Source organism: Motacilla alba, chromosome 3, assembly GCF_015832195.1.
Source record: "Motacilla alba alba isolate MOTALB_02 chromosome 3, Motacilla_alba_V1.0_pri, whole genome shotgun sequence".
Lineage (NCBI taxonomy): Eukaryota > Metazoa > Chordata > Aves > Passeriformes > Motacillidae > Motacilla > Motacilla alba.
Genome location: NC_052018.1, coordinates 27,143,770 through 27,165,551, shown reverse-complemented (window position 1 = coordinate 27,165,551; position 21,782 = coordinate 27,143,770). Strand labels below are relative to the sequence as shown.

The window sequence follows — 21,782 nt, the reverse complement described above, 5'->3', positions numbered from 1 at the left end:
GCTGTTTCCAGTAATTTTTTCTTGTCTCAACTCTTAAACTTTGCCTTTTGTGCATCCAGTTGGAGGCGGGGAGAGGAAGAGGCAGCATGGTTCTATTGGCAGCACTGAATTGGGGAAGATAGTTCCTAACCCACAAAAACTGGGAACTAGTAAGAAAGAAAGAAACAAATTAATCAGATATAACTAGTAAGATAGAAACAAGCAATTCATCACTTAAGAATTTGTGGATGTTTCAGTCACTCACAGCAACAAATATCTAAAGCAACGAATGCTGACAGATGGTTTCACTTTGCAGAACACAACATGCTATATGTTAAAACAGTTCCTATAAAGATAAGCTTCTTATTCCCAAAAAAATATGGCCATGATAGCATCTTTTTTGGATTTATGTGGGAGAGGTTGAATTTGACCAGATTTTTATTAAAAAGTGTAAGAAAATTACAAGGATATAATAAATACATTCTAGTCACAAGTAATTTTTCACATACCATCATCACATTCTAGTTGCATTTTCATCTGCTTCCTTGCACCCACGTCATACTTCTGATCCTATCCATTTTGTCATTGACTAGGTTATGGGGTCAAGCTGTACAGGGGAAATTTCACTCTTGAATCAGAATAAATCAAGTTGGAAGGGTCCTTCTGAGGTCTCCAGTCCAATTGCTTGCTGAAATCAGTTTTAGCTATGGGGTCAGACTAGGATGCTCAAGTCTTTGTCCAGTTGGGTCTGGAAAACCTCCAAGCACAGAACAGTTCTCATATCTGATAGAATATTTAAACTGTAATGAGAATAATACATTGCTTTACTCATAGTAAATATGATTTCTTGTGTCCCAAGAAGAAAAAGAGAATTTGAATTTTTAGCTGAACAGCAAACTTTGTCTTTTATTGTCATTTGACTCTAAAAAATGCATAAAATGCTTCCGTTTTAAAAAAGACCATTATATACAACATAAAACATGCCTAATGGAGAAGAAAATCAAAAAAACTAATACTACTACTACTACTACTACTACTACTAATGATAACAGTAATAATAATAATAACAATATAATTTTAATATTAGTGTATCCTAGAGACATTCATGTTATAGAGTGATTTGGAATTAAATATGAATTATTTTTTTTACACAAAGCTATACTTACATTGCTTTAAAGTGGTGACAGAACATTTTTTCTTTATGCCTTTAATACATAGTACAGCTATGTTCTTAAAGTCAGTTAAGAAGTTACAGATATTGAATTGGTATTTGCAACTTGCCTGGCTATAGTGTGACAATGTGACATTGCCTCCTCTGGAAATATTGACAACTATGTTAATTTTCTTATGATATTTCCTATATTCAGACATGAATTAATAGGCTTACTTGCACGGTTTCAGGTTTATCTTGTTCTATTTCCTTTTTTGTAAGTCTATTCAACTGTCAACTAAATCTTAATTCTTTACTGCTGTGTGTTTAGGTGTGGCTTGATTTCTTCATTTTGTATTTCAGTAAATATTTCTGCCTTCAGCGGGGGATGCCCCAGCTGTGCGCTGATCCAGCACTGCAAAGGCTCAGCCTTGCCATGGCCTATCCAGTTGCTGGTTTAACCCCTGTGCTGGGGCCAGTGGCTGCTGCCTGCTCTGCTCCAGCTTCAGCTCTGCAGTGGCCCCACTGGAGAGGGGGTGACACTCCCTACCTGCCACTGCCTGACCAACCATGGCCCTCTGCGGCCGCGTGCGTCCAGTTGTCCAATTCAGGCAGCCCTCAACTAGCTCCGGCACGCGAGCTACAGCAGGGGAGCACTCTCTCCGCTTTGCGCCTTGCAGAGAGGGCGCCTAAGGCTCCGAGCCTTTCCAGGACTTCGGGCTGCAAAGGCAGAAATGAAGAAGTGGACTCCAACTGTGGGTGCAACTGGGTCTATTGTAAGGAAAACAAACCCAGGGGATCCCGAGAGTCGAAGACCCTGGGGAAGAGCTGACAGCAACCTATAAAGGGAGGTGGAGACCTGGGTAGAACTAACCCTCCACCCAACACCAGGGGGGAGTGGAACAAGGAAGAATGACACCATTGGAGACCTATGAGAAATAACTTGGGGAGGGGCCCCGGACCCTGAACCAATCACTCAATGCCCTAGGAAGAAATTTCTGGATGGAAAGGATGGGTCGCGGGGTGATGGAGAGGCTGCCGGGGAGGGAACATAGCAAGGGATACATGTGTAACTAGGGTAACTGGGGAGGAGACAGCAAATTAACAGAAGTCGGGAGGGAGGAGACGACCTGGGTAGAACCACAATAACCCAGAGAAAAAGGGGGAAAGTGGGACAACTCAAATTACAACGTACAGCTTATTGGAATTTACAGAACATAACACAACAGCCCTCTGTGTGCATAGGGTTTTGAGGGGCTGGGGTGTCTGGGCACCACTCCCAGGCTACTTCTGGAAGCCTGGGAGAAGGAAACGTATAAAGGGAAACCCAAGGAGAGCCCAAGACTAAGGGGAATAAGAAAGTATCAGTATCATGTCCCTTCAAACAAAGAGAAGAAAGAAATTATGCTCCATCTAAAGTTCAAATATCTAAATAACAGTACAAGCTACAGGTGATATTTTTATACTTTATCCCTTTGGTTCTTGTATTTACTTTTAAATTAAATGGGAAAATATAGTTTTCAAGAGCCATGTATATGTATCCAAGGTCCCTAAATGATATTTAATGAAAACAAAGGTTGTCAAAGTTTCAAATTTCAAGAAAATTAAAAATTTTTAATTGTTTTAATTACTTTGTTTCCTGTGGTCTAATCTTATCTTGTACAGTTCTCTGCAGTGGAAATCAAACCTTGTCTAAACAAAGAAAAAGATACTTCAAAATAGGTGGCAACCTTTCAAATTTACTGCAGTCCAGTCAGCACCAACTGAATTTGACTTGATGTAGGTGAAATAATTGCCTGAAATAAGTCTATTACTGACACATAGTACAACAGAAATAGAAAATCTAAATCTCTGGTATTAGTCACTAAGTTATAATAAATCTTACTTAAGATGAAGTCAACAAAAACAAGCTCAGTGACCTTTTCAACTCTAGTTTTCCAGGCACAACTCATAGAAAACTTTTCTTAACAGATTATTTACTCATAACAGACTGAATGAGACAATGCTAAAATGATGTTGAAAGGATGTTATGCCTTTCACAAGATTAATGTCAGTGTGACAAAATGAGTACTTGTTCTTTGCAGTCAGTTATTATTTTTAAGTATGTTTTTAGATTTGTAAGAAATTATTTAACAAATGCTTGATTTTCTTTCTGTAACTGGTATATGCTCCTCAATATTTTAGTATTTCTGCTCATGTTTACTTTTTAAATTTTCATTCCTTAGATTTATGCTATAGATTTTTCGTTAATATACATAATTGGCTTCATTATCAGTAATACATATGATAAACCTATTAATCAAGCTTTTGATTCACATCTGTCTATTATGAAATCTCATGGAATGGTCACAAGTAGTTGTCAATAGTCTTATAATATTTTGTAGCAAAATTGACTTGAACAAGGGAACTAGGTGCTGCTGAGCAGTTCTGAAAGGAAATCTCTCCTTTTCTCTCAGTTCTTTTATTTTCAAAAGGATAAAAAATTTTCCATTCCTGGAGAAAGACCAACTTTCTTTTCTTTTTTTATATCATGTGTAAATTAGTATAGCATGCTAATTTATTATTCTTTTACATTTTTGAGAATGCTCTCAGCAATAATTTGCTTTTTTATCATGCATTTGTTTTTCTTTTCCAGGTAGAAAATATTTAACTTTATTGCTGCACAAAATTCTGTGTTCTTCTTTTTTGACTTTTCAAACTATTCAATGATCATAAATTGGTATATTGAATTTTTAATCTTCTCAAGCAGCACTCAAATATCAAACATCAATCAGATGTCATCATTTTATATTTGTCATTTTTCATTACGTGTGTCAATATAACCATCTTTTTGGTATTTATACTATAGGCAATTCCAGATGGATATTTTTATTGATGAATATCATGAACTGTGCGAACAATCTATATACCTAAAAGCAATCATGTGGAAATATTGATATTAATAAATATAGTGTTAGTTAGTTTGAGTTTAGAATTTAAAACTTAGTTGCATTTTCTGGATTTTTTAACAGGTGATAGGTGTGAAGTAAATACAGATGAATGTATGTCTTCTCCCTGCCTCAACAATGGAAGTTGTATTGATGGCATCAGTTCCTACAAGTGTCACTGTAAGAGAGGTTTCATCGGAACAAACTGTGAGATAAATGTTAATGAATGCTTGCCAAATCCTTGTCTTCATGGAAGGTGCCTATTTTTATTTAATAATTATTATCTCCATGATAATGTACCTAACTAACAATATTCAAGACTTAATGATATGGGATGTTTGATAAATATACTTTTAATGATGTTCTTCCATAAAGTAAGAGTACAAGCACACTTAAAGATGACAGATGTTGCCTGCTTAATCTAATGTTATATAGGGACATTATCTCAATTTCTCCTGTATTTTTGTTCATTACCATAACTAGTATTCAGTAATTGGGGATTAATTAGTGTTTAATATACTTAAAAGAAAATCTTTAGCTGTTACATGCCAACAGTTGAAATGAGAAGATGTCTTTTAATGTGACAATCAAAATCCTTACAAAATGCCTCAGCACCCACAGTAGGCACATTTGAAATCCATTATAAAACTATTGAAAAGTACTATGGGTTACAGTAGGTTACATCAGACCACTATTTTGAAATGCATGGAATGATACTACTTGCGCTGTATCTGAAACTAAATAAGTAAAGAGCTAAATAACACTCTTTTTTATTTCAGATGCATAGATCTGATTGATGGTTATCAATGCTCTTGTGAACCTGGATGGACCAGCTCAAGATGTGAGATAAATATTAATGTATGTTTTCAAAATTCAAAATTCAAATTTCAAAAAATATGTTTTTTAATTATAGGGGAAAGGGTAATATGTCGTTGAAACTCATTTTTATTTAGTTAACCTCTGAAGTCAGTATATTGAAAATGTATGACAAAAATTCAGTTGTTTAAAATCCATTCTGAAAAGTGCATTACTTTTTGCTTATATGACAGTGCATTAGAAAAGACCATTAAAAATGTCAAAAGAAGTTTAAAGGTGATGTGTGAATAGTATAAATCTGGAAAGCCACAGCTAAGCCAACATTACCTGAATATCATTTGTCCCTCAGTTTGGGATGAATAGTATAATTACCTAATTTGTGTGTTTGAGTCTCATTTACTGGAGTTTAGCTGCATATTTGAATGTAAACTTCAAGGTACAATGTTCTACACTGAAAGTTGCCATGACTTGTCTTTAAATTTCAAAAACCATGCAATAGTAAAATTCTATGGTATAAAACCATGGGGTACTAAATACACTGCCCACTTAGTCCTCTGAAGTTCATTAATAGTTTTATATTCTCACGGGGAATGGTTGTGGTCAAGAAGTGATCCATACGTATTATGACTGTGCTGTGCAGATTCCCATGGTCAGCAAACCAATTTGTAAAAGGTGATTACATCTGGCAGAACAATGAATAGGGTTTGCAATATTGACTACACTTTGCAGAAAGTATTGAATTGATTTAGGCTTTTTTAGGTTTTCTGCTAGACAGCGTTTAATATGATCTTGGGATATGATCCTTTTAAATGCATTTGGTCTCATGAGAAAATCTGGCAAGAGAAAGTTTGGTATGAACCTTCCTTCAGGCTATCTGGCTTCTAATATTGCACTACTGAATTGTCAAAAAACATTCCAAAATGTTACAAAAACTTATTTTTAACTTATGTATGAAAACAGGGACTTTTTATAATTCTTTTTACAGCTTAAAATACTAAATAACTAAAAATGTGTCATATTACATAAAGGAAGTATGGTCCATAATTTTTCTGTGGAAAATCCAAGTCTTACACAAGGTGTAATTCTAGCTGGTATATTAGCTTCCAAATTCTTTTACAGAAAGAAAAAGCCAGAAAATAAGTAATCCAGCTTTACAGAATGCCCATCATAATATAATAAGATACGATATTGCAAATCAGTATGTTTATCAGCTGTTGCAAATGCTAATACAGAATACCCTTGGGTAATATTTTCTCTTGAACATCCATGATTTACAGTTTTATCCATTTGAGGAGAACAAGAGATTAAATGACCTGTAGACAACATCATAAAATTATATTCAAAAGATAATCATATTTCATAGCAAGGTGTTTGAAAATGCATAGATTAGAAACTCATAGGAAGAAACAATATATATATACCTTTGACAGATAAGTCTGTCAGAGAAACAACTACATTTTCTGATAGTCTTTCAATTTGCATGCAGTATGATTCCCAGATTACACTACGCTGCAAATGTCATATTTTAAAGGTTCTCCCATTGCATTCATCCTGCTCAGATATATATCATACCTATGCAACTCTTACAGCGATCAGCTAGGCTTTCTGACTATGTAGGGGTATGCATATCACAATAATCATACTAGGCTTATGCTCTGTAATTATTTTTTTCTAGAGTAGCTTCAGCCACTTCTTTCATTTTTAAAAATAATCATTATTTATTCTGATAAATATGTATATATATCTATAATTTTTTTCTTTCTCTCGTAACTTGAAGGTACATTTCTTTGTATTAAGGGCTATGCAATTTCATTTGGTGCAGGAGCCAAGATTCTGTTTTGAAGGGGGTCTGTAGTAGTGGCTTTTGTGAGAACAAGCCAGGGACTGCACCAAGGAGGAAACAACCTACTTGAGTCAGCTCCAACCAACCAACTGCAGGGAAGAGTTGAGCCTCTCACTTAAGATGATGGCACCTTTGTAGAAACATATTTAAGAAAGAGCAGAAAACACTGTTCAGAAGACAAAGGAGTGAGGAGGGAAAGAGTTGTGAGAAACAATCAGGCAGTATCCAAGGTCATTGAAGGAGAGGGAAGAGGAGCTCAAAATGCTGCAGCAGAGATTGTCAGAGCTGTAGCTCCTGAAGAGAATCAGGGTGGAGCAGGTATTTGCCAGTAGTTCATGGAGAGAACCATGCCAGAGCAGACATCTGCACTGCAGCCCACATAAGACCCCGTGCTGCAACGTGTGAATATGGCCTGAGAGTGTTGCAGCCCATGGAGTGCCCCAACAGGAGAAGGGTGTAGGCAAGAACTGTGACTCATGGAGAGAAGCCCATGCAGGAGCAGTTTCATCCTGCAGCACATAAAGAGGACCCACACTGAAGCAGGGGAAAAGTGGGAGAAAGAAGGAGCAGCAGAGAGGAGCTGGCGTGAATGAAGATCCCTCTCTCCTTGCCCCATCTAAACTTTTCAGGGTGAAACGAGGAAGTAGAACTCGTTAAAATAGAGGAGTGAAGATGAGCCTGGGAAGAAGTGGAGTGTGGATTTATGTTTTCTTTCTGTTTCTCACTGGTCTATTTGTAGTTGAACATAAATTATTATTTTACCCATGTCAAGTCTGATTTGTTACAGTAAGTGGTAAGTGATCTCTCTGTCCTTATCAATCTAGGAGCTTTGTCATCTTCTTTTCTTTCCTTGTCATGTAGAGGAGGGAGAGTGAGAGAATGGCTGGGTGGTCATTACAAGGTCAGCAACTAAGATGATTCAAATAACCAGCTTAAAAATAAAATTTATGTGTGTATATGTATTTCCCTAGGCATACTTGGATCTTCTTTCTTTATGATTTTACCCTGAATTTTTTCTTTTCTACCCTGGATTTTTTCATCCTCACCTATATGGCTATAGAGTTTTCAAGAAAATACACTTCAAAACCTTTTTTAATTGTCTAACACTTTGAGGAATAAAATAAGCACTATGTATCTTTGTAGTTATAGCCTGTAACTTTTGCATATCAATTATGGAGTGTGTATATTGGAACCTACCTATCTACTACAGTTTTCATTGCTTTTTCATTTATGGAACTCACTCAAAAATAAGTCACAGGAAAAATATATGCACTATATGAATCAATTTCAACACACACAATTCCCTTTGACCTTTGCATATTTTTGAAATTATAAAATGAATGTGCATAATGGAAAATTGAGCTTTCCTCTCTGATAAACATAGAATAATAATATGTGCAGTAATAGCAATTATGGTTAGTAATAGACATTGCTTCTTACATTTTTTGGCTTTTTGTTTCTTTGCTATGATGGATGAGACATGATTGACAGATGTTCTTCTTCCATGCTCAGTTAAAATGGCTCATCCTGTCAAAAAAGAAGCAGAAAATGTTTTGAGTCTTTACACAGGAGAATATTCAGTTTGTTGTTGTTTTGGCTTGTATCTGATAGAAAGCTGTGATCCGACTGCTTCCTAGATTTCTTTTATTTTATCTGGTTTTACTGATCTTTAATCTCTATTTTTATAAAAGATAGAAACAAGTCATACATCAGGAAAATCACGCAATTTTCTGTGCAAAAGCACCACAGCTTATGGACATGCAGAGGCTACTTCAAGCAAATAAATATTTATTCATCAGGACCAGCCAGATTGCACACAAGATATGGGTATGGCCAACACTGGTGGGTGTACAAAGACCCTCAGATAAGGTGGATGCTTTTCATGTCTCTCTGAGACTTCCTCACACTCCTGAGTATTTTTACCTATTGCTAACTAGTTTAAAAAGCATTTGGTCAAGTAAGTAATTTCTTGAAATAAGCTAAACTAAGATTAACTTCACAAAAAAAAAATAATGTGTTTTATGCACAAGATGCATATAGGTAAATCTAGGAGTAGGAAGAAAGGGAGATACCCACTTTATTCTGCAAAACACAATATCTGTAACTACTGACCCATGGGACAATTTCAGTGTGTTAATACCTCAGAGACATCTGGCCATGACATATGAAGTTTATTTTAAGTCAGAGTGACTGAATTAGACAGTCTTTTAAATAGAAATAGAAAAAATAGGTAATATAGATTGGTGAAGCAAAGAAATGGGTGAGACCACCAAGAATGTTGAAGAGGAGTTTCACCCCCAAAGTGCTAAGCCCTCTGAGGGCATTCAACTCACAGGCATATTTATAATCTATGACATGAGAAAATCGTCTCAATTGATATCATCATATGATCTTGCATCACAGACATCACAGATACTCTAGCAACAGAGTATATCCTAAACCCCAGGAATATTAAATTATTATATTCAGTTTCAGGAAAATAAACTTTGTAAAAGTGAGGCCCACAAGCATATTAACAGCTATTAAACAAATAATGTTAAAAGCCTGGGTAAAATGTGTGCTATAGCTGAAGAATGCAAAGTGGTTTAAAGCACCTGACTGGCTTAAGAAGGAAACTTAAGACTGTCACAAGGAAAAAAAATGGCATTTTAATAAATGGAGAGCTTGCCTATATGGAAAGAATAGAAAAGTTTTCAAAACATATTAATTCATATGTTGGCAGGAACTTCAAAAACCTAAACCAAAAATTTGAAAGTGTATTTTAAAGAGCACTCTAACCTATAAAAATTTATTCACATCTATCAAAGTCTGGAAGTAGGGAATAGGTAGGATTGCTTGATGGTGAAAGTGCAAAATGTGCACTCTAACAGGGTTTGAGAGAAGCTTAGTGAAATCTTTGCATTTGACAAATGCCAGAAGGACCACACAGAATGGAAAGAGGGAAAAGGTGGCAGATAAGCTTCAGTATAAAGTAATATTCTAGGGAGAAATAGCCTCATACAACTGAATTCAACTGTCAGTTGCAATTAAGGAAAGAAGATTTGGAACAATTATTATCTCTGAAGTGATTGTCTCAATCTACATTCACAGCAAAGCATGGCAAAAAATCTTGCTGGGCATGATCAGGAAAAGTATGAGGAACAAGACAGAGGACATGATTTTCCTACTACATAAAACTGAGGTGTCCTCATGCATTGGTTACTGTGCACAGTTTTGGACCTTGGACCTTAAGGACCACAAGCAGAGTTGGAGAAACTACAGAGAGTAACAAATATTTTGTGAATTGCCTAGCCTATATATAAGAAGATATTTAAAGGCCTGAAATTTATTCCCTTTAAAGAGGGGAAATTGAAAGGAAATGTAACTAAGATTTAGAAAACTGCTGCAGAGGAAGATAAATGGAAAATCACTTCCTCAAATTCTGTAGTGAGGAACAGACACCTGGGGGGACATGATAAAAATAAACAGAGAAATATCTGAAAGAAACCAAACTACTTTCTTTCAGAGGAAGCAGAGAACATGTACTACTTCCTGACCCAAAGGCTCCTGGGGAGTCAGGTCATCTCTTAGTAGGTTAAGAAAAATTAGGCATGTCACAGACAGGTTCATAAGTGAATGATAAATGGATCAATCAGGGAAATACAGTTTATCATGTCTGATTAGATGGTTCTGCTGCTGAAGGGAGGATGCATGGGACATAGATTTTGCTAAAGTGGCTTTCCCTCCATCACTACTATGGACAGAATACTGGGGCAGATGGAGCACCGGTCTGATCCAGCATGACCCTGCTTTCTATTATTGTCTCAAAATTAGATTTATTTTTCTTTTTTTATTCTGTTATCCTTGTGCTCATAATAAAAAAATTCAGGCAAAACATTCTTATCATTTTGAACTCCTTTTGAATTATTTTGGATATGAACAACATTCTGAAAGTTGGACCCAGGTTTTCCCTGTTCAGTCCTCAAGATGCTGTATATATATTCAATCTACCAAAAGAGAAAGTTAATTAGTTTTGGGAAGTAAATGATTAAACAAAATGGATACATGATTATATTAACTGCAAAAAATAGTGTAATAATTTTACTCATTAGAAAAATACACTTTATTTATAGTTTTGTTAAACATCAAATAGAAATATATCTGGACCAGTCATCTAAAGGTGTCAATATAAATCTCATACTTTTATATGGCATCAATACTATTGAGATTTAACCCAAAGTATATACACTGCAAAATTAGATTTTTTTTTCAAAATCTGGATTCACATGCATTAAAACTATATGCATATAATATTCTGTATGTAAAAAAAAATTGTTTTAAAACATGAATTAGCATCTAAAGCATTTATTTACAGCATTTTTTTAAATTTCTGCATGCTTTATTTTTTTTTTTATTTCATTCCAAACTCTTAGCCACATGGCTCTTGCTTATTAAAAAAACCTTCAGTTTTGGCCTGAGAATAATGTTGTCCTATCATTAAGTGAATAGAAGCATGCCTCTTGAAAGCATCTTTCTTTTGTGGTGCAATATATATCTTTAATTTCCTTTCTTATCCCTTTCTTTTCTCCCCTTGCCTCCCCCAGCAAACACCATAGTGGATTTGAATGAGTTCTCTTAAGAATTATTCCACTTTATATTATCTTTTTGATACAAAGCAAAATTTCATTTAAATAAAAATAAGTCTATATTTACAATTTTTTGATTGAACCTGTTTTATAGAAACAGATTTGAAAGAAATTTTATAGAAACATTTATTAAAATGTTATAGATTTTATTGAAACAGTTTTGAAATATTAGTTAGAAATAATTATTTATTTCTAATAATAATTTCCAAGGCAGACTAATGGAAAACATTCCTTTTTGCTGGAAAATTAAAAAAAAATCCTAACTACCAAAATGCACTTCCAGATTTTTTTTTTTTAAGAAACAGTTTTGAATAAACACATTCTTTTAAAAACTAGTGGATTTTTACTATTTTTATTAGTTTGCCAAAATGTGTTCCCTTAGAACTGTTTCAAGCTATGGATTGTGAATTTGGAAAAATTATAAGGAAATATGTAGGAAATTGGGCTTTCTTAGACAGAATAACCTCACTTTCAAAGACAGACGTCAGTATGGACCCACAGATTTGGGTCCATGGTAGTAGTATGCCTTGAGCAAAGTGCCTTTCTAGGTCACTTGTTAAGAGTCCAGATTTCAGAACAATTCCCTGCCAGAAGAACCAGTGAACTGTGCCATGCCAAGGTGAACTCTCTTAAGGGACAGTCATTTTCTTCCTGATACAAACAAGATTTACTACACCATGACATTCAGAGAACAGGAAATACAGAGAAAAAATAATAAATTATTGCACTCTAATAATTGTAGTGGATCTTGTATGACATTGTTTGAACTAAGAATTCTTAATAAAATCTACCTTTAAAAGAGCTGCATAACTAGAAATCTCAATATTCTTTCACTTTTTTTGCCTTGATTTTTAAATTGCCTTGCTATGCTAGAAAAATCAATAAGGACTTATATTTACTGTAAGCATAGTTTAGTAAAAATAAATCCAGAAAATCACCATTCTGTTCTCCTGTTAGAAGTATGTATTTTCCATTCACTTACATCTCCATGGAAATTAATACTTGTATTTAACTTTTATTTGCCTGGAGCATATGTTTTAGAGATGACTCAAGCCTTTATTTAAAAACAGAATGAGGTGGAAGATCAACATTAAGCAACATTTCTAGGACTGTGAGTCCCTATTCTTGCTCCAATTTGGCAGCTGTCTGGTTAGGGGTCATAGTTAAGATTAAATCTCCTATTCTATAAAGGAAGACAAAATCAAAATGGCATTGGTGTTTCAATGAACTTGTCTTCAGACAATCAGGGTAGCTGGGAATTTTCTGTGGAGCCAGCTATTCCCTCATGTCATGCTGTAAAATCAGTCTCTGGTGGGATCTAAGATAGGCAAAACTTTGGTAACAGTTGTCTTGCAGCTTCAGTTTGTCATCTCATGTCCTTGTTCTTTAGACTAAAAACTACATCATTTGGTGTTATTGTGGTAGCTCATCAATTTTTTGATAAAGTTATTTGTGGCATTTTTAACATAGTTCTGCCTATACACTGACAAAATTTTCTTGCATAAGTTAAGAGCAGTGCAGACTAGCACATCTCTGGTAATAGTGTACTCTGGTTTTTTGCAAGTCTAATGACAAACAGAATGTACTGGAAAGTGATAGGTGGGATTTCTTTTCAAGAAACTGTCTGACGTTTATCTTACCGTAAAATCTTGAAAGAATGATACATTTCACAGAAGAAAATAAAAAGGTTTTGTGTTGTTCAAAACTTGGTACAACTGTGATAGTGTATTGAACCAAAGCTGTGAACTTTAGTCTGAGCTTTGAATTTTTCCTTAGTTACTTTGATGATTTCAGTATATTTTGGAATTTACCTTTGGAATCATTATTAATTAAAAACTTGATCCATTAATTAATGTAGATTTAATTTATTCTGCTAATGAGAATAAATAAATTTTGGGTTTGTAGTGTGGAATACAAGTGAGTACAAATTAATAAGATTAGACAAGTTAATGGAATAGAAAAAAGTCAGAGAGTTGGAACTGAGAATTGAGATTTTTTTTAAACAAAAAAGAGCACTACTGTCTGCAAAAAAAAAAAAAATTAATATAGCAAAAGATTACTTCTCGAAGCTAGACACAGAAATTTTGGCAGTGTGTAGGGCTATCTCCATCTTCCTGTGGGATATATAATTCAATTAGCTTATGTAATGCTCACTAATAAATCATCCTATATACACCCAGCTGGAGAGCTTATAGGAAAATAAGTTGTTTTCTCACAATTCCCCATGGATATCTGCATTTACATTCTGTCAAAGCTACTGTATTACCTGCAGGAAATGTGAGTGCCCTTGGATATCCTTAAAGAATTAAACCTTCTAAAGTTACAGGAGTGTGAAAATAAATTTAAAATACTGGATTTAGCCAGACTATTTGGGTTGCAGCTGCAACAATACAACTCCCTTGGGACACAGGTAAAAATTAGGTTTCTGTGATCAAGGGCAAACACATATTTCTTGCTCTGTCTATTGCACTAACTAAACTCTCCTGTAATTCTGGAGAAATATTAACTTGCTGCTAATTTGTGTGGTTTAAATTTGATGATTTTTACATTAGCCTTATCAGAGGAAATTGTTATTATGTGGACAATAAACATGTTTCTATTTGCAATATAAGGCATTAATTGATAATGAGAAAACATTTATCAGGAAATACTGATATAAGGCTTGTGTGCATTCATTTATATAAGTAATTCTTTATTCTGTCCATAATTGCCTCACTAATGTGTTTCTTTTACAGCAGTAGGCCCTAATGTAAAAAATTAGAAGGAATAATTGTGAGACTGTAGCTCAAAAACATGCTTTAAAAATTTAATTATGATTGGGATTGCATACTTTTGGTTGTAAGACTGCTTATATAAAGCTATATTTGCATCTCTGCAAGATTAATGAGTAGGAACAAGTATAGTGAGTGTGAGCTGTAATCAAAAGATCTCTATATAACAAAAAATTGTGTCAAACTAGAGACTTCTGTTTATCAAACAAAGAAAAAGTCCAATACTTTTTCTAATCTCCAGATTCAGTCTCTTGCACTTGTTGAGCTGAATGAGTAAGTAATGTGTTTTAAAGGTGTGTAATCAATATATTATTATTTCTCTTCTCAGGAATGTGAATCTGCTCCCTGCATTAATGGAGGTTCTTGTCAAGATGCCATCAATGCATTTGTTTGTGTTTGCCTGAGTGGCTACACTGGCAGGTTTTGTGAAGTTGATGTTGATGTTTGCAGTGAGTCCACACTGAACTCAGTTCTTTGTTACAATGGAGGTGTATGTGTTGATGGACCTGGAAGAATGTTTCATTGCAGGTTAGTATGAATACTGTCATATAATTGCTTAAATTAATACACATTAATTTGTTAATATTTCAGGGCAGTACTGATACCAGGTGCACTATATGAAGTAATATGGATTTGGCGTTCAATCAAGTGGTCAAAAATATTGTTATCTTGAACCATTCATTGCTTAACATTACACTCATATCTAAAAAGTTATGTTCTAGTGCTTTTCAGAGTCATGTGTGGAAATGTCTAACATAAAGTGACACTAAAATATTTAAAATTATTATGTTATTGTTATGTATCTACTCGTGTGTTTCACACTCAAAGGGAAAATGAACTTGCAATCAATTTAGATGACAGGTAATTTACATGCTATGTGTGTACAGACACATATCCAAAAGAATGTCCTAAGATCCATCATCATTATTCTCCAGCTGTTAGACTGCTGCCTAAAAGCATGTAATTTTAAATCTTATATACTTGTAAAATGGTTTTAAAATTAGGCTGCTTTATAGACTGTTTACATTATTATGTCAAATCTTAATATCCAAGTCCCTTTTCAATAGCTACATTTGTAGAACTATTAAATACTAAGAACTTATTTTATAAACACTCTTAAGAGAGAAACATAAATATCTACTCCTATAAAATCATGTATTCAAGGTCCCTCTGGGTACCTTGCTCTAGTGAATCAACTGCAGCACTCAGCTTGGTGTCATGCGCAAACTGAGTGAGCATGCCCTTAATCCCACTATCTATGCCATTGACAAAGATATTAAATAATGTTTATCTCATGACAACTCAAAAATATTATAATTTAGCTTAGACCTTTCAATACATGCTAAAGTAATTCACACTCTTGATTCTGCAGTGGGCTACTACCTGCACAAAGATTTCTGTTGTGACTCAGATGTCTCATAACCTGTTTCGCTCCTTATTGTTTGATGACCAACTTGAAAAGTCAGTCCTGTGAATTCTCCTGTTTGTTCTTTCCCAGATCATGTTCACTCTAGACTCCTTTTTTCAAGCTTAAGTACTGCAGCACCCTTTCATCTTTCACAGATGAAACCTCTGAATTAAATTAAATTGCTTATATTTTTCCCTCTTCTGCCTGAGAGCTTACACCTAACATTGTAAGGATATTTACCTTGCACTTACTTCTAAGCCCAGCATTGACCATATGGAGGACTTCATGGTACTAGATTGAGGGAACTTGAAAGTACTTATAATCAGAATTTTTATTGTTGCCAAGATTACAAAGGTTTTCATGAGTGTTACAATACTACAGTAGGGTAGGTTGACACAAGATACAGTTGTGATCCTGCAAAAAGAAGTGACATATTTTATATAAGTCTCTTCTGATGGGGTCCAGGGAAAAGACTTTATTCAGCTGATTTCCTCTCCTATATTGATAAGCTTTAGAAAACAGACATAATTCCCTTTCTTATCATTCAGCAGGAGCTACAATTACAAGTAATGTTTACACTAGAAGTAAGAAACATAAAAAGATCATAAAGTCAGGTTTGCTACTGTGCTGTGAATGTTACCATGTGAACCCTACTCCTTTTGTACCCTTCCATTCACGTTTTAAGCAGTCTGAACAATGCTCATGTACAAACTGGAGGATAGGAGTTATATGGAGGATAGAAAAGTGGAATTGAGAAAAAAAAAAAAGGAAGGGAGAAATATCTCCTACTCTAGCAAAACAACACAAACATTCAAATAAATAATGAGTCTTAATGCCTGTTACACACTGTGGAATGGGCAGCAAAAGGACTTTAATCCGGTATTGCTTAGAGTCTTCTTGTTTTGGGGATATGTCTTGGGGTGTTTCAATTTTGTAGCTGGTAGGTCAAAACATAGGAAGTAGTGAAAATCGTCCAGTAATGGGCAAGTGTCAGGCTGCCTCAGCTGTAAGCACCACTGCCAGCTTCATCTATGATGTATGTGATATTTTACTCAGTAGTACCATGAAACACTTCAACTTTCCTTGAATTATGCGTGAATCAATTACATGAACAATCCCACTGGCTTCTTGTGAAGTGAATATGAAAAATACCCTTTGAGATAGTCCTTGAATTGTGCGTTATCTGAAATCTCTTTCTGTCTACAAACCCTTGGTTTAAAAATAAAACAACTCATTGGAAATGAGAGGGATGCTGGGAGTTGTAATTCAGTTCTATCCTGGGCAGATTGCCACTGAATCAGTGCTTCAGGAAACAGTTTACCATCTGAAAGGATGCCCACCTACCTTCTTTGTATTTCAGTCTTCTCAATTAAAGGTGCTGGCTGCCACAACAATAAACACTATACAAATCAGCAAATTAATAATAAAGATAACATTGGGCTCAGGGGGCCTTTCAGAAGACAATTCAATCCAATATTCATATGACTGATATAATGAATATGTAATAGGAATTCCAGTGCCTTTTCATAGAATGTTCCAAGTGTTCTGGTGAAGAGAAACTGTTTACATGAAATACTCTGAAATGTCTCATTTTATTTAACCCACAGTTGGCTCATCTCCACTTTTTCATCTTTTGGTCCTACACCATTCAGTTTGTTTAACTTGGGATTTCAAAATGCAAGTATAACAATGAGAAAAAATATCCTTCCTTCCCCTCTAATTCTTGCATTGGCCTTTTTCAAACGTTAATATCAAGTACTTCCTGGTGATTAGGTTCAGGAGTTATAGTGTCTTGGAAGAATTATCTGTGTAATGCTTTCAGCCTGATCAGGTGAAAATAATAAACAGTCCTTTGACAGGTCTGGCCTTAGATTATGTTCTTGAATATTATAGCTTCATTGTGCTTTTTCAGCACTTTATAGAACATATGTTGTTTGCAAATGTGGCTTTTTTAAGGGAAAAATGAGGAAACTTTTGATATAATTCTGGTTTTTTCAATCTTTTTTTCATAACTTATTGTAATAAGCTATAATTAATTGTATTTATTATTTGTGGGTCTGAGAGATGTGTAGCCCCACAAGTAAGTTTGACCCTAACTTTTGATTCACAAAGGAGGACTGGTGCTTTTTAAATCCATTTTTTTGGATTATATTTGACTACATATTTTTTTTCAGAACTGAAGCATTTTTGGCAGAATCTTTACATTATTATTTTACAATGAAGACAGGTAAGTGTGAATATTTGATCAACAGAATTACTGATTTGGAAAATGCCAATTTTTTCTTTTTTTCAGCTCATGAGGTCTCAGGAAAAAAGTCTAAGATAGGAATATGTTATTCTACGTTTCCTCTGAAAAAAAAGTGCAATTCTTTTTAAACATTCATTATGATATCCACCTATCTATTCTTCTATTCAAATGATAAGGAAGCAGAGTTTAGATTTTAGAGCATCTTGTTTTGAGCATCTATGTGTTCTAATTTTCTTGATCTGTTTGAGCAAGGAACAGCAGTCCTCATAATTAGCTAGGACCTCTACAGTGATCTAGGAAAGGGAATAAAACAATTCAAGCATGGAGAGGCAATGAGCAAAAACCTTGAGTCTGGAAGACGTATTATTCTGTGGCTGTGGTATGCAGACAGCATATAAGATAAGAAATGGTAATGTAGAACAGTTTGTCTTAGAGCTTGCATAAGATAAACAATATACTATTAGTATGAAGCAAACAGTTGTGGGGGGACCCTAGAAGTGCAGTCTTGTAGGGCAGCCTAGGCAACTGTATCCAAAAAATATTTTTCAGAATCAAACTTGTTTAGGATTTGTTAAGTATTTTTAAGCAGAAATGTGATTTATCAGTATTGAACATTCAGTCTTTTGCCCCAAAGGAAATAGAGCTATTCTTCGAAGTTGTTCATGTCAACTGTACCTCCAGGCAATATACAAAAAGTTTCCTGTATTTCAAAAGGCTTAACATGGGGAACATTTACACAGCTGTGTGCCCCTATCAACTCAAAAAAGTGACTTAATAATAAAGTGTTTGTTTTGAGGCTTACTCAGGTCTTGTTTGCTGGGTAACAGAAAAAGCATGCTTCTGCTGCAAGATTGCTAATTGAAAAGCTTATGCTAATTGAAAAGCTTAATTTCATTTAGATGGTGAAAGACAGCTTGCAAGATCTGACCAAAGTTGCAGAATATGCAGATTACACAGAGCTATGCATCTAAGTTCCTCAGCACACTGAAATAAATGTAAGAAGAAAATAATTTTTTAATATGGAAGAAGCAACTTCACTGGATCATTAGAATCTCTTAAAACTGGCAAGTCATAAAACAGTAGGTTCTCAGGTTTGTATGAGCTATGAATATATATGCAGTACACTCTGTTTCGTCTATGAGAACATATGCCACAGCATTTATATGTAGATAACAAGATGGATTTAGCTGATTTCATAATTGACTGCCTAGTTCTTTACACTTAGTGAAGCATGAATATTTTAGTGTTTGCATTGTGTGTATGTATTTGGTTACCTGAAAACAAAAGTGTGTATGGATTCAATTGAAGAACCATATAACTCTGCATGCTATTTGCAGTAGTGGCCATAAGGGGATTGCCAGGAAAAAAAATGAAATGTGCACATGTTATTTGTCCTCCAATAGTTTCTTATGTTCTCTCAAATGTGGGTTTTCCTGAGCCTGTATTGATTTGTTCAGTAAAAAGTCAGTGAGTGTCCACTTGCACCATTTTCCCTTGAACATATATAAACTTTTCCTCTGAGGAGGGGGCTTTGACTAGGCAATCTCCACAGATCCCTGCCCATATCAGCTGTTCTGTGTTTGCTGTTTGGTACAGCAGACAGACCCTCAGGTCTCATCTGTTGTATGGAAAAATATCTCCCTTTTTTAAAAATTTTAACCACTGCTGCTGCCAGCTTTATCCCATATCTAGTGTGGAAAAGGAGAATGAAAAGATGATTCCAAGCCAAACTTTCCTTGTTTTTGTCGCCACTGCCACGTTGCTCTATGCCTCTTCCTTTCTAGGGCATAGGTTTCTTGTTTTCCCAATCCTTCCTCCTTCAGAAGCCATCACAAACTTTTAGTGATCCACGTTGCCCTTTTCCAAGGCTCTTTAATTACTATTTTTCCTTTACTAACACAACGCAAGAAGTACACACAGTGTTCAGGCTGTGGGCCTCCCTGTGATTTATAAAATGGCATGGTTTTTTCTCCTTCTGTATCCCCCCAATACAACAGCAACTAACTTTGCACTGGTGCTGTGAGGAAAGGGAACACAGGTGAGTCAGTATTATTACCTGGCTGATCACAAAAATGTAGTTTCCATGGAGAATAATTACACAAAGTCAGCATGTTATGCGTGTCTATCCTACTGTATGTATAATTATCTTATGTATATGTATATGTATATATAAATACATATAAATATGTGTGTACATTATTTTTCATTATATTACATTTTTATTTAATCAAAATCTCATTCTTACCATCAGATAAATAAGAATAGGAAATTATGTTAATCATAATTAATAGTTATTTATCTATTTTATAATGACAAATGCTGGTGTCTTCATGTGAAAAATACTAGCTGCAATACTATCAAATGAAATAGTATAACAAAAATGCACGTCATGTCCTGTATTTTTCTTACTTACATGACAAGAATATAAGGGAAAAAAGAACAAGTCTATCACAGTCTTTATTTGATAGCTGCTAATATAAAAAATTACTTTAATAAACTGCATTTAATAACTATTAACATGCCCCTACACTTCAAACTATAAACAGAACTGTAATCAAAAGAAGATTAACATGTAATTTTCTGAAAAAAAAAGTAGTTCTTTAACTGAATTAGGGAATGATTTTTTGGAATTATTTTAGAAATATTTTTGAGAAGAATATTGAATTCATATGTTGTTCTTTTTTTATGATGTTGCATGAAGGGTAAAGGGATCTACCATAGTCATAAGGAGGCAACAGATCTGTTTTAGAGGGGTTGGGCCTGTATTAGCAAATTAGCCAGAAGGTCATGATCACAGGATTTAGAATAAGTATGTAAACCTCACAAATAATGTATCTGAAGATGCTTAATGTGTGCAATATGCCTGAGGGAATACCTGTCTCCTAGAGCTTCTGGGCAAAGGTAGAGGAAAATTTTCATTCTGTCACTCAAGTGGATTATATGTTTTGATATTCAAACATATCAAACAATTTTAAATACCCACTGTGATATTTAGCTAATTAAATAAAGAGAAATATAGAAAATTGAAAATGACTAGAAGTTGTAAAAGTGGAGCATGAAGAAAGGCAAGGCATTAAGACACATATCCCAAACATGACTATATATATTTATTTATTTTAATAAATGCATGCTCTATTTTTTTTTCAGCTTTTACTAGTGATATTTACAATGGCAGCACTTAATCTAGTTAAAATTACCCACTCTCCTTATTGTTTTACTGTTCTAAAATTCAACAGTAAAGTGCAATCTGCTAGAGAATTAGCATTGTCTACAAAAATGCAGGCAGCAGTGTCTGGAAATGAGATACTAAAATCTAGTAGGAATAAAAACACACCCAAAAGCAAAACACAAATCTAATACAAATCACCCATCTGCCCAGTCCCAGAATAAAACCATTTTAAGTCTTACATCTGAATAGCTATTGCCAATTTTTATATTCTATTTTTTAAGCAAACCTTTAAAAAATTCATTGCCTTAAAAGACACAGGATGCCTCTACCCTATGTATGTATTGGTGTGGGGTTTTGGCTTTGTTTTTATAGCGAAGTTGTTTTGTGATTTTATGATATGGAAGCTAAATAAAAATAGCTAATGGGAGTCACATTCACATCCTCATTATACAAGGGACTGAGCAGGTGGGAATGTACCTGTAACAGAACATTTCGTTTTTTTCTAGTTATACACAGAGAATATTTAATTCAAACTTACCCAAAACATGAATGCCTAAGTAAAATCCAACACCTAGAAAAATATTTAAAAATTCACAGTGCTTTACACTATAATATGCTGCTTATTAATTCAGCATACCATGTGAAATATTAAAGCATGTTACACAAGTGGTTCAAAGACATGTCACTACTGATATTTTTGCTGTTAATCTTCAAACCTTTGTGATATTTGTGGTATTCTTTTTTTCTTTCTAAAATGTATATTCTAAACACCTGTACAAAAATGACAAATATACTGCCAAGAGTAAACTGACTGAGCATTTTATAGTGTCTGTTTACAAAAGCAGC

At 34.5% G+C, this 21,782-nt stretch overlaps 1 protein-coding gene across 4 annotated transcripts in view; it reads left to right on the top strand.

Annotated features, from left to right (window-relative positions):
• EYS (eyes shut homolog) overlaps positions 1-21,782 on the top strand; it is a 789,226-nt gene that overhangs the window by 374,087 nt on the left and 393,357 nt on the right. For all 4 annotated transcript variants that reach the window (XM_038131819.1, XM_038131820.1, XM_038131818.1 and 1 more), the window contains 3 exons: positions 4,141-4,312; positions 4,836-4,914; positions 14,440-14,639. In XM_038131819.1, the coding sequence (XP_037987747.1) occupies positions 4,141-4,312; positions 4,836-4,914; positions 14,440-14,639 (451 nt within the window). The remainder of the gene's footprint in view (positions 1-4,140; positions 4,313-4,835; positions 4,915-14,439; positions 14,640-21,782) is intronic.